The sequence below is a fragment of the Rutidosis leptorrhynchoides genome, chromosome 3 (assembly GCF_046630445.1).
Source record: "Rutidosis leptorrhynchoides isolate AG116_Rl617_1_P2 chromosome 3, CSIRO_AGI_Rlap_v1, whole genome shotgun sequence".
NCBI lineage: Eukaryota > Viridiplantae > Streptophyta > Magnoliopsida > Asterales > Asteraceae > Rutidosis > Rutidosis leptorrhynchoides.
Window position 1 is genome coordinate 67103189 of NC_092335.1, and position 14602 is coordinate 67117790.

At 33.5% G+C, this 14602-nt stretch overlaps 2 protein-coding genes across 2 annotated transcripts; both read left to right on the plus strand.

The window, feature by feature from the left end:
- Positions 1-3412: 3412 nt before the first annotated feature.
- LOC139896263 (AUGMIN subunit 6) lies at positions 3413-8474 on the plus strand. The gene is made up of 13 exons (XM_071878860.1): positions 3413-3634; positions 3739-3795; positions 3898-3992; positions 4143-4293; positions 4408-4533; positions 4637-4793; positions 5513-5573; positions 5665-5854; positions 6061-6186; positions 6373-6534; positions 6644-6884; positions 6980-7447; positions 7989-8474. Exons 1-13 carry the CDS (start codon positions 3431-3433, stop codon positions 8027-8029), a joined length of 2079 nt encoding a protein of 692 aa, XP_071734961.1. The 5' UTR covers positions 3413-3430; the 3' UTR covers positions 8030-8474.
- Positions 8475-9324: 850 nt separating this feature from the next.
- On the plus strand, positions 9325-12877 carry LOC139896264 (serine/threonine protein phosphatase 2A 57 kDa regulatory subunit B' theta isoform-like). The gene is made up of 3 exons (XM_071878861.1): positions 9325-9593; positions 9892-11282; positions 12345-12877. Exons 2-3 carry the CDS (start codon positions 10089-10091, stop codon positions 12702-12704), a joined length of 1554 nt encoding a protein of 517 aa, XP_071734962.1. The 5' UTR covers positions 9325-9593; positions 9892-10088; the 3' UTR covers positions 12705-12877.
- The last annotated feature ends 1725 nt before the right edge of the window (positions 12878-14602 follow it).

The following is a 14602-nucleotide window of genomic DNA, read 5'->3' on the forward strand; positions in this document are numbered from 1 at the left end:
AGTATATATATATGTGTGTGTGGTGCAGAGATAAGAGTGCAGAGATACAATTCTTAATATAATTCTCACATATACTTCTTTCATATTCTCTATTTTCTTTAATTAGTATTCTATAGCAAAAAATCAGACCACTAAAGGTAGTTATAAGCCTACTGAATTATAACAATTTTCATATTATAATAGGTGGGTATATTACATTGGGTAAGTAAATACATAGCATTAGTTTCACAAAATGCTTAATTATTACAACTAATTTATGAAAAATGATAAACGTGACTGTAAATATACAATATACTCCTTATAATTTAATTTCGTTCTTATAACTCACAACTATCATTAAAAAACATTTATAATAAAACTATATAAGAAAAATAGATTAAAAATGAATACTTATATTTCTTAATTCAACAAAGTTTATAAATCTAAATATGGTATATTTAAACGCAATCATAATTAAAGGCTACGTTTAAAATTCACCTTAATTTATATTTGTACAAATTTTTTTAGGGTAAATGTTAAGAGTTAAGACATATTGAAATCCTAAAACTGAATATAAACGAGTGGGATTAAGGTCGCACGTTGCCGCGGAAGTATTTACGATATATTTGTAATACTATAACGTGTTACACAATGTAATAAAAACATGATCTTTAGATGCTCTATTGAGTATCTCATAGACTATACTTATATATCAAGTGCGTATTATCTACATAAAATTACCATGTTTACAAAATATATTCTAGATAAGTAGATAACCTTTACAAAAAAAGATTAGTCGTAATATGATGATGAAAGATAAATGTCAAAGAGAAGAAAAAAAGAGTGATTGTTTGATTCTATATGCCATATATGATATATCATATATTTTATACAAATTTGTTCGTAAGAATCATTTAATGTACGTCTAGAATATCCTGTTATCTACTCGTACATATAATTAACAAGCATTTGTTTAAATTTTGACGTAAAAGGTTGTTTAGTTTATGTGGTTTCATGCACGTTATAACAAATCATCTGAAACGAAAGTTAAATAATCAATGTTGTCACATGGTATACATTCATGGAAATGGAATGTTACCTAAAAATAAATAATATCGCCAAACAATTATTCATATAGTTCTGAGAAATAATAATAATAACTAATTATCATCTCACCGTGAATATATAATAATATATAGTCATTTAAATTATATCATTAGAGAATAAGATTTTACTGTTCATAACATTACTAGGTTTTGAGCCCGTGCGTTTGCACGGCTGCTCAAGAACCTTTTTTAATTAGTTCTTACTCCTACTAAGGACCTGCACGCTGATATAGTGAATGACTGTATGAAACATGTAATTTTGTAGTAATAGAAGTATCATCTATTTGGCCACCACACAAACTATATTCATCCTATAATTAACAACAAAAACAAATGAAGAACATATTATGAGCATCTCATACATTTTGAACAATATAATTGAATCCTTAACATAATAACATTATCTAATGAAGTCGTTTAGTTCTGCAAGACTGTAGTCAATTTGACCATTCTCTTAATATCATCAGAATATCAATAAATTTAACAACCAATTAATATTAATAAAATTTAAATGAGTACGGTACATATTGAAGGATGAAGTTGTTTGTGGTGGTCACCAATGAAGTAAGTCTACAAATATTGCAAGACTTTTTATTTATAAAATTAAAGAAAGCAACCATAATTAGTAAATCAAATAAACATGATATGAAAAATATTTATAAAATCAATCAATTGAAAAATGCAAGAAAATAACCTGCCAATCTGTTAGGCTTAAATTTGTGTTACGCTTGTTTGATGTTGAAGATAAGATCATCGCCGCTTGAATTTTTCCAGAGAACAAAGGGTTGGAGATAAGATTGTCGTTTTTAATTATCGTAACTGATTCGTACTTTTTAATTTGGATGCGTTATTTTAGGATAAAACTTGATTGCATCCTTTGAATAAAAAAGGGATTGAGTTATGAAGCTTCAGGTGATATCCCTTATTAACTTACGTAGTAACTAATTTAATTTAATTATTTAATAAATAAATAAATTTGTCTATCAACTCAATTATTTAATAAAGCTGTTGATAATGACAAGTGTAAATTACAAATGTCATTAATTCCTTAAAAATCGGTTTTGTTGACAAATAAGCTAAAAAAATCTCTTTTTTATATAAGTATATAGATTATATTGCCTAAAAAGTATTTTCATCTTTTCTGCCCACATGATATCTATTACTCCACCTTCCTACCCCTTCCAATTTGTCCACCACCGCCATCTACATCCTTCTAACGACTTCTTCCCTCGCCAACGTCGCCACCATCATCGGCGATTTATTCCCTCGTTAGATTCAAATGTTAAGTAAGTTTTATTGCAAAACTCGAAAAGTTATAAAGCCCTAGGTAGTTTAACCATTTAAGCATACCAGTGGTTATTAGGACTCATATTGAAACTACACGTCTCAAGTTTGATCCTTGGTAAATCCATATCAATCTAAGCGTTTGATAAAACTGAATGATTTAGTGCTGAATGATTCAGAATCTGAATGGTCTAGAGCCTCTGAATAAGGTTTGCTCTGAATGAAAATAAGCTGTTTGATAATCATTTAGAATGAACGATATGGACTGACTAAACCTACCTTATTAGCATGTGACATTAATAAAAAATTCAATATACTTGTTAGTTAGGTGGTCAGGATATGATTTGAGTAGAATATTATAGATAAGTTAGGCTCTTAATGGTTAAGAGAGTGTTTCATCTCTGAATGATTCAGAGTTGAATTATGAACCATTCAGCACCATTTGTCATTCAGAGGTCAGAAACAAACGCACTGAATGCTGAATGGTTCAGTATTCAGTGCTGAACCATTTCAGTAAGAGTCAAACAAACGCACCCTAATTATGAATTTACACTCGAATGGATGTATACGCAGCCCAGCAGCCATAGACAATGAACCCCTTATCTGGCCCAAAAGGCCCAAAACACTGTCTATTCGAAAACTCAATGGTGGCCGGCACCAACCACTTACACTACACCTTAGGCGCATGTTAGACCAAACACTACTACATCTCAAATTCTCCCCGTCCGGAATAAACAATCGTGACAACCATTATGTAACAAACCGGTCCCACCATTAACATTTCAAATTTCAAAAGCACTCAAAAACCAAGGACCTTTTTGTAACATTTTCTAATTACAAAGAACCTGTTAGTAACATTCTCCAATTACAAAGGACCTGTTTGCAACTAAAGCTTCTTAAACAAAAATCCAATTGAGAGAGATACAGACATAGTTACATACACATAAAATAGAAGAAGATGAACAAAAACTATTAAGAGTTACTAACAGTTTGTGTATGTGTATATACCTATTTCTATATCTATCCTTCTAGCTGTATATCTATAATATAGCGCATGGTTGATGACGATGGACCGAGAAAAGGAAAGAGAAACAGAATTAGAGAGTGCGATGTACACAAATTGTTTATTATTAGGGCTTGATCCGTCAATTATTGGTGTCGGAGCAAATAACGGTACACCTCGGGTCGGGTTATTTCGTCACTCTAACCCTAAATTGGGTGAACAGCTTCTATACTTTATATTATCCTCTCTCAGAGGTCCTAAAGTACGCCTAATTTCACTTTCTAATCTAATCTAATCACATTTCTAATTACAATCACGATTAGTTACTTTTTATTGTCATATCTAACATCCAGATCGATCTCGCAGGATTTTGATAAAGTTTGGCCGATTTTTGATTCTACTCAATCTCGTGATTTCAGAAAGGTGTGTTATTGTTATCTATAGTGCATTTTTTTTTTTAATTTTTCGTTAATGTATAAGATCAGGTTTTGATGTTAATTATTGAACATTTTGTTTTATTGTTAGGTTGTACAAAGTATTATAAGTGAGCTTGAATCACAAGGGGCACTTCCGAGAAGTAATTCCAGGGTTTCATCTCTGGCTACATGTTGTGGACCGAGGTTGATTAATTATAGATTTAAGTTTGAATTGAAGATTTGGAATTTGATGAGTATCTATTGCAGCTTATACCTTTTTTAAAGTTGGAATTTGACAGTTATTGGAATTAATCTAGTTAATTAGATTATAGATGATGATTGTTTGATATGCAGATTTGTGGAACTATTGTGGCAACTTTCGTTGCATGCTTTGAGAGAAGTTCATAGACGAACGTATACTGCAGATGTAGTCTCAAATCCATTACCTGCTTCGCTGACTGATGTGGCTTTCTCACATGCAGCTACTCTTCTTCCTGTAACAAAGGTAGATTGTACTTGCATTTTTGTTCTTATCATATAAAAATAGACAGAGCAAAAGCATTTTTTTCCCTTAAAGAGAAGCAATGACTTAAGTAAATTTGTTTCCTTTATTGAACAGGCTAGAATAGCTCTAGAGAGAAGAAGGTTTCTTAAAAATGCCGAGACAGCAGTCCAGAGACAGGCTACGTGGTCGAATTTGGCTCATGAAATGACAGCAGAGTATCGTGGTCTTTGTGCTGAAGAGGTACTTGTGACAGTCTGAGTTCAGGGCTAAATAGTTTTTAAAGATCAAGTTGTGTTTGGGTAACACATACATTTTCCCTTTGTTTGAAACTTTTGAATCTCAGGCATATCTACAGCAAGAGTTGGAGAAGCTACATGACTTGCGGAACAAAGTGAAGATGGAAGGTGAACCATGGGATGAACTAGTTTCTAGTTCGAGTCAGAACTCACATTTAGTTCAGAGAGCTACTCGTTTGTGGGATTCTTTATTATCACGCAAAAGTAAGTGAAAACATCTCACGGTTTTCTTACTTTTTCTATTTTGTCAATCTTTAATTGATTTTTGTTTAATTGGTAGTTACATTATCAATCTGATGCGGCTTTTGTTATCACTTTGTACATGGAGTCAGAATTTATATAGACTCTACTTATAAAGTAACAATTTAATGCTACAGAGGTTAGTGTTAGTTGGATAGTTAATCATCACTTCATCCTTTGTTGCCTTTTATTGTGCCTTAGACTCTTGAAAGTATTTTCAGGTGTATAGCCGTCTTGTCTGTTATCACATGTGTATTTCTGGTCAGAATAAAGCTTTTTTTTTTTTTTTGAAAAGTTTTTTAAAAGGGTTAGAATAAAGCTTAATGTGAATATTTTAGCTACACTTTGAGTACTACCTGTATGCCTTATGCCATTGTCCCATGAGGAGACCTGTAGGTGAAAGTAATTGATTTGCTACATATATGTAGCCCTATAAACCATATATATGTATGTTTCATTCCGGTTAAACATTAATCTATGTAGTAGTGGTGCGAAGAATAAATGCTGATGTAGTCATTTGAGTCTAGCTAAGTTATACCATGTACAATGAAGAAAGTATCCCAGGGTTATTTCATAGAAGTATTGGTATAGAACTATAGAAATATCTTTTTTACTGCCTTCCAACCTTATAGTGTCCATGGTTTTTATTTTATTTTTAATTTGGGTTATATGTTCTGATGCAGGTCAGCACGAAGTTCTTGCCTCAGGCCCTATCGAGGACCTGATAGCACATCGGGAGCATAGGTAGTTATACCTGATGTCAGTTCTTATATGCCATTGCTTTTAAGTTCTGTTTGTTGCATTCGTTCATATTCTTGCCATGTTTGGTTGTCAGATACCGTATATCTGGATCATCTCTTCTTGCAGCCATGGATGAAAGTACTCAAGCTTCTAACGGCGATCCAGACAAGGACCAATCTGATGATCGAAGTGGAAGAGGTCAGCAGCCGACAGTTGATATAGCTGAAGTTTTGAGGCGCTGGACTCATGCCCTACAGCGTATACATAAACAGTCACTCCACCTGGTATATCACATTAAACAAATTAAGCATTCTAAGTTTTTTTATTGACTTATTGTTATTTATTCTTAATTCTTAATGTTACCGTGCACAACTCAATCATGGACACAAAAAAAATGTAAAATGGGCCAAAGTAACTACATTGGTACCTGTAGTACGATTTAAGACCTGGTGGTAACTTTATGATACTATAATGCCTGACTTGATTGTAGGCAAAAGCAAATGATGGTGAAGGTCCTGATCTTCTACGAAGTGCAAATGAAGGTGGTACAAGTGGTCATGCTGAATCGTTAGCTACAACACTTGCAGAACATCGACAACATCTAGCTAGTATACAGGTATCTTAATGCAAAACCAGTACTTCTTAAATTTGAAAATTATGGACTACAGAGTATTTATTACATTACAGTACATATTTACTACAGAGTTTTCATGTTGTTTGACTCTGTTTATGTGATTGCTCTATGGCTTCTAGCTGCAGTAAATGAATAAAAATGTTTCCTCTTCACATTTTTTGTGTGCAGGTGCTTGTTAATCAGTTAAAAGGTGTAGCCCCAGCAATACAGAATTCAATATCAGAGCTGAGTGAGGAAGTCAACAGTATATCCGCTAATCTTCCTCAAATGACAAATCACCATGCTAGATCTACATCACCTATTCAAGCACAAAGCACTGGAAGGACGATGGTATCAATTTTTTGCAGATTATATTTATTTTTTTCTTTTTTTTTACATTAGTCAATGTTCTAAATGTTTTTACAAGTATTGAGATTAAAATTGCACATTTTATGTCTAGGAAAGTAGCAGTGATGAGATCATGGATGTTACTTCAAGACTATCAACTACTCATATTGATAAAGTTTCCTCTAGCCCCGCTACCTTAAAGCTACCACCTTTATTTAGTTTAACTCCAAATTCAACTGCAAAAAGTGGGAACTTCTACAAGAGACAGGCTCAAGTTCATACCAACATTGTGACCGAAAACGCGTCTCATGAACAAACTGTATCAAATAGCCAAGTAAATACACCACACACAGGTCAAAAATGGTTCTGTCCCCTTTTCATTTATATTAAAGCTTTAAGCTTTAGTTTGTAAATTGTAATTTGTAACTCCGTATTTCACTTTTTGCAGATAATGGGAATGATTATATTCGTAACTTGAAGAAATCTGTGAGAGAATCAGCTTTGTCAACACGACCCAGCAATACAGGCCAATCACAAGATAGTCAATCTGATGATGGCTCTGAACATTTCTTCGTTCCTCTTTCAGGAACTGGGTTTTCACGTGTGGGCCCAGAAAAGAAACCACCTTCTTTGAGAAGTAAACAGTTGTTTGCATCTGAATTAAACAATTCTTTGGTGGATAATCGTGTTTCGGATGTGATGAAATATAATGAATCACTCGACACATCCAGTAACCTCGATATGGTGAACGAGTATGATGGAGTTAGTGGTTTTGTGTCTGCTGTTGCTTCAAATTATGCCGATTCTGAGGGACGATTGTCGTTCTATGATGTGGAGGAAACTCATGACCAAGTCTTTTCGCCCCCTTTTCTCATGGATTCATCTCTGTCGGCAGAGACCTTTGAGGACTTGCTCGGTATGTTTTTTTTTCCTGAAAAAGTTTATATGTTCTATATATCCCGTGTATGTTGTTCGATATGTAAACGCCATATTGGCCATTACTAAAATCACATAAGAGATCCTTATATCAATTGAATATAGAGGTAACAATTGCAACTAATAATTTGGATTATGCTTTATCTTTAATGGGTCAAACAATTAGCTGAAGAGGAAATGAGTTGAAGTCCAAATTGCGTTTCTTTAATGCATACACTCATCTAACTATTTTTTTTTATTATTATTATTAAAAAGATCAGATTATTATGGTAATAACGTGGTTCTTGTAACACAAAGTATAATTATAAAGTAATGGACACAAACGTGTTTCGCATGTAATGCGTTGCAATTCTTTCTGCTAATGAAATTTGATTTCATATTGTATCCATAATTTGGTATTTTTCACACTTGTTAAAAATGTGTACTATGCTTGCCTAACCTTGTTTGTTTTTCTGGGTGCGTATTTTTTACACTTGTTAAAATGTTTTGTTGTGTCATTTTGCTACTATTTGTATTTGCAGCACCTCTCTCAGAAACCGAAACGGCCTTGATGGAACTTTAATGATTGATAACGGATTCTAAGAGGTTGCTGATGTTGTATTCTTCATAAAGATGATTTAGTTTCCATAATCGGTATTAGGTTTGGATGTGATATTGTTCTCTCTAATCATTTGGATATACATGGTGTTTGTTTGTTTGTTTGGCTCGCTTCTAGCTATCATTGATTCGCTGAACTCGGTAATGCTAAGATCCTGCAACTACACAATTTGGTCCACAGATGATGATAACTGCATTCTGATAGTATTGGTGTCTAATGGGTTATAGATTAAGTCTCACATCCGTCTTTGTTGGATCTGGGGCTAGAGCTGATATGATTCACACATTAGTCATCAGTTTACGTTGTCTGTGAGATTGTGTGTTTTTTGGATTGCGTTATGAAGGTGATTTTTAGATTATCGCGTGAATATTGTATTTTTACTGTTTGGTAAGAAATTGATTATTTGCGATTTTAGTTCCACAGTATCAGATATTAAAAATGCAGTTATTCTAAAAACTTTGGATGACAGTTTGCTTCTTTGTTTCATTATTTCCTCGCGTTCACTATAAACTTTCGAAGTCTACAAACTTCACTGACATGATAAATTATCAAGTTACATATATGTCATGTTCAAAATATCAATTTTTTAAGGCAAGAATTTTACAGATAAGGAATGAAATACAACTAGCACGAAGCTAGGAAATACAACTAATTTATGAAAAAACCACACATTTGAAACCAAAAACTATACAACCAAAACTCACGAAACATCCAAACAAAAATCATGACCAAAAAAATCAAACTACCTCGACAAATCACCACAATCAAACCAATAACTAACAATAATGAGACTAGAAAGATTTCCAAGCTGTCAACTACACAATTCGAGTCCAACGGCCTACAATGAGTCCAAGTCTGCAGATGAGGTCCTCCCTGAACTACGTGGTTGAAAGAAATGCGAGAGTGTGAAGTTATGAAATAATGCGAGTCTGAGCTGAACTTATTATGATTTAATATCAAATGAGTCGACTCGAGAAATTGATACCAAATTTGAAACGATTTAGACCTGAAACGATTTAGACTCGAGCTATTTGATTTTAAATGAGAGAGCCTATGCGCGCGACTTGGCTCGCTTAGACCCAATGTTAAACAAGGAAGGAAAGTTTGGTGTCCGAATAAAGAAGGAAGGAACTTAAGGGGTAAGAATGAAATTAGTCAATAGTCAAAGAAATACAAAGAAGAGCTGTTAAATTAATTCTTTTAATTTTAATTTTAATTTTAATTCTCTCATTATTTTTGTCTGTATTTTTTCTCCTCTCTGGTCTAGGGTTTTCAACCTTTTGTCTGTAAAATTTAAGCTGATCTGGTTGATGATTGCTCGTGTATTTTATGTATGAGTATAAATAAATTGTTCCGTACTGAATTTTCTAGTGTAAGTTGCTAAAAGGTTTTTAGTACGTTTATTGGAAAAATAGTGAAACGGCAAACCTGTGTGTTCTTAAAGATCTTTAGATCTTCACCTATACTTGATTGTTTCATTGTTCTTATCAGATATTTTCCGTTATCTGTTCTCACCAACACACCTCACGTAAGTATCGTAATCATATCATTTCATTAATTCATCTGTTTCCTGTAATTTTGTTTAATTCAGCCGCTTATCTGTCAGTTTTCTGTTAATTTTACGCTATTGTTGATCAATAACGCTATATTGGCTTTCCAGATCATGTTGTAGATTTTGTATAATTGAGCCAGCTTTATTCAATTGCGATAAATGAATTAATAACTAAATTATTGCGTAAAATTGTGTAATACCTTTGAATCATAGTGTGTCTACATATTACTGGATCTGTTTAAGTAATTCATATCTGTAATTTGTTTGCTTGCAGGAGAATTTTGTATCCAGGGTTTGGTTAGTTAAAGTTTAGAATCAATTATTAGTGTTTTGAATGTTGATGTTGAGTAGTGATTGGTTTAAAGAGCATGTGGTTTTATAATGCGGTTGCATAGAGGATAGAGAACCAGTTTGTTGATATATTTATAATAAGCATTTGGTGTTTGAAGGTTCAAAGTTGTAATTTAAGTAATGATCAAACATTTCCTTAATAGAATCCCATCCCGGAAGTCACATAAATCGACTGATAATCGAAGTGGAGGGAACTCTAATTCGTCATCGAATACGTCCACAAGTTCAAGAGTGAACAGTGATGTGGCAGCACACACTCGGTCTAATACTTCAAATCCTACATCTAGTCTCCATGGTTCAAATGTTTCAAATGCTGTGAGTTCAAAGTTGAGTGCAACTCCAGTAGTTTCAGCTGCATACGAGGCTTTGCCTAGCCTTAAAGATGCTCCGAATGCTGAGAAGCAAAATTTGTTTATCAGAAAGATGAATTTGTGTTGTGTAGTGTTTGATTTCACTGACCCGACAAAAAATTTGAAAGAAAAGGAGATCAAAAGACAGACTTTGGTTGAACTTGTTGATTATGCTTCTGCTCCAAATGGGAAGTTTTCAGATATCGTGATGCAAGAAATAGTTAAGATGGTGTCGGTAAACATATTTCGAAAACTCAGTCCACAACCACGTGATAACAAAATGTTGGAAACGTTTGATGGGGAAGAAGAGGAGCCGTGTATGGATCCTTCGTGGCCTCATTTGCAATTAGTGTACGAGTTTCTTTTAAGGTTTGTAGCATCACCTGAAACGGATGCTAAAATGGCTAAAAGGTATATCGATCATGGTTTTATTTTAAGGTGGTTAGATTTGTTTGACTCTGAGGATCCACGAGAACGTGAGTACTTGAAATTTGTACTTCATCGTATGTACGGGAAGTTTATGGTGCACCGTCCGTTTATCAGGAAATCAATCAACAACATATTCTTTCGGTTCATTTTTGAAACGGAAAAACATAATGGAATCGCAGAGCTTTTAGAGATACTAGGGAGTATTATCAATGGTTTTGCTTTGCCATTGAAGGAAGAACACAAGCTTTTTCTTGTTAGGGCATTAATACCACTACACAAGCCGAAATGCATCCCGATGTACCATCAGCAATTATCTTACTCCATCACTCAATTTGTTGAAAAAGATTGCAAACTTGCTGATACTGTTATTAGAGGTTTATTGAAGTATTGGCCAATTACAAACAGTTCAAAGGAGGTGATGTTCTTGAGTGAGCTTGAAGAAGTTTTGGAAGCAACTCAGCCTCCAGAGTTTCAACGATGTATGGTGCCCTTGTTTCGCCAGATCTCTCACTGCTTGAGCAGCTCACACTTTCAGGTAATGAGCCTCGATTGATGCTTTATTATTGTATTGTTTCTGCTTCATGTTATTGGTTTTGGATGTGCGTTTGAAAGTGATTATGGGATTTTGAAGTTGTGACAGTTGGTTGTTTGAGTACATTCTGTTTTTTCTACAAAGTTACTATAGTATATAATATGATTAAAAGGATCACCTTGTGAAAAAGCGATACATGTGAGAAGGAATAAAAGTCTTATTTATGTTCAAAGAATGGATAGATAGTTAAATATTTTACCCAAAAGTATCTGTTTTGTTGTAGCTAGTATGAATACAACACCACCCTATCCGCATATGTGGGGTGTATACTGTCTTTTCTCGGGTAGAGCAAGTCATCCCTCTAGCAGGTAGTAAAGAGACTGCTTCCGGTAGGATCTGCGGCCAAACTAGTATGAATCTCACTGCTTAAAGTTGATTATAATTATGTAAATAAGAGTATGTTAATTCAAACTTAAACTATTAATGATGATAATCCGCTTTAAAACACAAACTTACACTCTATGAACTTATGATGAGGCCTGTTTCGTGAAGTTTCATATTTTGTTATACTAAGGTCTAGGCATAGTTGTCAATTAATAAATAGTGTTGCCTTTTAAAAATACAGTCTAGTGAATCATGAACCATGCCTGATCTCGTGCTTCAAAGGTTTTAACTTTATCTATATATCATATTATACAGATAGATCAAATTTGGCAGGGATGTATTACCTTTTTGCATTTCGCAGGTACAAGGTAGTAAAAGATGGTTGGACTAATGAACGATGATGATTTCGAAATGCATGGATGACCATTTGATCATGAAACTAAAGTTTCATATATGTTTCCAATTACCCTCGTATTCAATATCTGTGTCACATTTTGATTGCTTGAAATTGACGAAGAACAACATCATTATATATACTTTCACCACATAATTAGGACCCAAAAATGATTAGTTCTTCCATAGAATACAACATCCGTGTTCCCTCCTCAATTTCTTTTTGCATCTGTTTAATTTGTTGAATACCTTCCTCTTATTTGAATTGACTGTTTGTTGTGTATGTAGGTGGCTGAAAGAGCATTGTTCTTATGGAACAATGATCACATTGAGAATCTAATCAAACAGAACCGCAAAGTAATCCTGCCAATCATATTACCTGCTCTAGAAAATAACACAAAAAGCCACTGGAATCAAGCAGTCAGAAGTTTGACTTTAAATGTTAGAAAAATCTTTTCAGATGCTGACCCTGAACTCTTTCAAGAATGCTTGTTAAAGTTCCAGGAAGAGGAATCTAAAAAGGAAGAAACCAAATCTAAACGTGAAGCAGTATGGAAACGTCTAGAAGATGCTGCTGCAAGCAGATCTTCTGATTATGGTGCCAACGACCTACACTTGCTATTTCCTCGTAAGGTAACCATCAGCTGAGACTAAGAATGACCGTCTTCAAAACCCGTATTGCGGGTTTTCAAAATGTACAATTTGTATGCCAAGAATGTGTATTTTCATATCTATATCTATCTATATTCATATATATACTCGAAATTGAAATGGGGTGTCATTAGTGTTTAAATTTAGCCATTTTGCTGTTGGTGTCAAAAGGGTGAAAAGATAAAGCATTCATTTTTCTGGCATTTGTTTCCTTGTGTTTTTTTCTTCATATAACTTTCAATATTATACTATAATTGTACTCCTTTATTATTTATTTTTATTTTTATTTTTATTTTTATTTTTATTTTTATTTTTGATATGACGTGTATCATATCATGTTGCTTTGCAAACTAATGATTTGGTTGACCCATTGTTATACTTTTTTATTTTCCTTGGCAACTTTTGTGCTTTACCATTGGCTTTTGCCAGTAGTAAAATACCACCTTGATACCAAGCGTGCACATGGTAAGTTTTGCTTTTGAAGCAATTATTAAAAGCTCTAGATTATGGGCAAAATAACAATTTTTTATGCCAGTAAATCTTTCTAATACTAAAAACATTATAATAAAATACTACTCAACTAAAAATAGCATAAACATACAATTTACTAAATTGAATGATCAACATCCTAAGTATTCAATGTGGATTCTTATGTTGAACTAGGGTTAGGTTCACATCCAAAAGACGGTTGTACATATTTTCCATTACAGAATTCGAACATCCAACCTTCTCACAACCTTAAGGTTGGAGAGGTCAACTCTGTCAAAAATGTTAGGCGGTTCGCGAGAATTCGAACCCGGACATGATGAAGATTTCCTCAATCACGAGGCCACTTCTCGGATTGCGAGGTCACTTCCTGGACTAAGAGGTGGGTGATGACTGGACAAAATAAATCTAATAATTTTCCTTGAGTTTGTTTAGGTAGTTTAATTAGAGCACTCGGCGTCAACCCAAAATCGATGACGGGATCGACGGTCGGTCGACACCGGCACGGCGTCGATCCCGCCGTCGATTTCCAACCTCCACAATCCGACGCTGAGTTCCAACTGATCAATTGTTTGAATTTTGAAAAAACTAGTTTTTTTTTTCCCCCCCCTTTTTACACTATAAATAACACTACATTTTAACATTTTAACACACACACTCATTAGTTTATTTTATGAATTTTAATAAATGTAATGGTTTATTTTATGAATTTTAATTAATGTAATAGTTTATTTTATGAATTTTAATCAATTATTTTGTTTTTATATTAAATTAGTTAAATACAATATTTAAAATTCAATTTAAAAAAAATAAAAAATAAAAAATGGACACTGAAATCGACGCTGAAATCGACACTGTGGACACCTCCACCTTACACACTGTCAGTCAATTTCAGTGTCAAAAATGGACACTGAAATTGACACTGAAAAATCGATACGGACACCTTGTGCTCTTAGTGGGTAGTTATTTCCTTTTATTTATGGAATGTTTGATAAGTGGTTTAATGATCATTTTTCACTATCTTGCTACTATTTAAGAAGCATTGTAACATTTTTTGATTATCAGTTTAATACATATTCCATTTAGTTCATTCTCTTCTTCATAATTATTTTCTAATCACTTTCATTTACACCAAATCAAATTTTGTTCCAACCTCCATGCCAATAGACCAAAGGCCATATGGTAAAATAAGAGTTGTATTAAAAATCTCAGTTTATATAATTACAAAAATATGTGTGTGATTGACAGTGACACACAAGCTATTCGGGAGGGTAGGTATTAAAATGATGTACGAAATTTAACCGGTTTAATCCGTTATCATTTTTAAACGTTACTGACCAGCACAAGATTCGAACCTCATAATTGAAAAAAAAAAATTCACGACCTGAGACTCTAGCTTGCTTATTTAT

What these genes read in the sequence shown, in the direction of transcription:
- LOC139896264 (XM_071878861.1), top strand. Translation starts at nt 10,089, where the DNA reads ATGATCAAACATTTCCTTAATAGAATCCCATCCCGGAAGTCACATAAA. An exon ending in TGAGCAGCTCACACTTTCAG is followed by an intron (nt 11,283 to 12,344) that starts GTAATGAGCCTC and finishes TTGTGTATGTAG; the next exon opens with GTGGCTGAAAGAGCATTGTT.
- LOC139896263 (XM_071878860.1), top strand. Translation starts at nt 3,431, where the DNA reads ATGACGATGGACCGAGAAAAGGAAAGAGAAACAGAATTAGAGAGTGCG. An exon ending in GCTACATGTTGTGGACCGAG is followed by an intron (nt 3,993 to 4,142) that starts GTTGATTAATTA and finishes TTTGATATGCAG; the next exon opens with ATTTGTGGAACTATTGTGGC. An exon ending in AAAGCACTGGAAGGACGATG is followed by an intron (nt 6,535 to 6,643) that starts GTATCAATTTTT and finishes TTTTATGTCTAG; the next exon opens with GAAAGTAGCAGTGATGAGAT.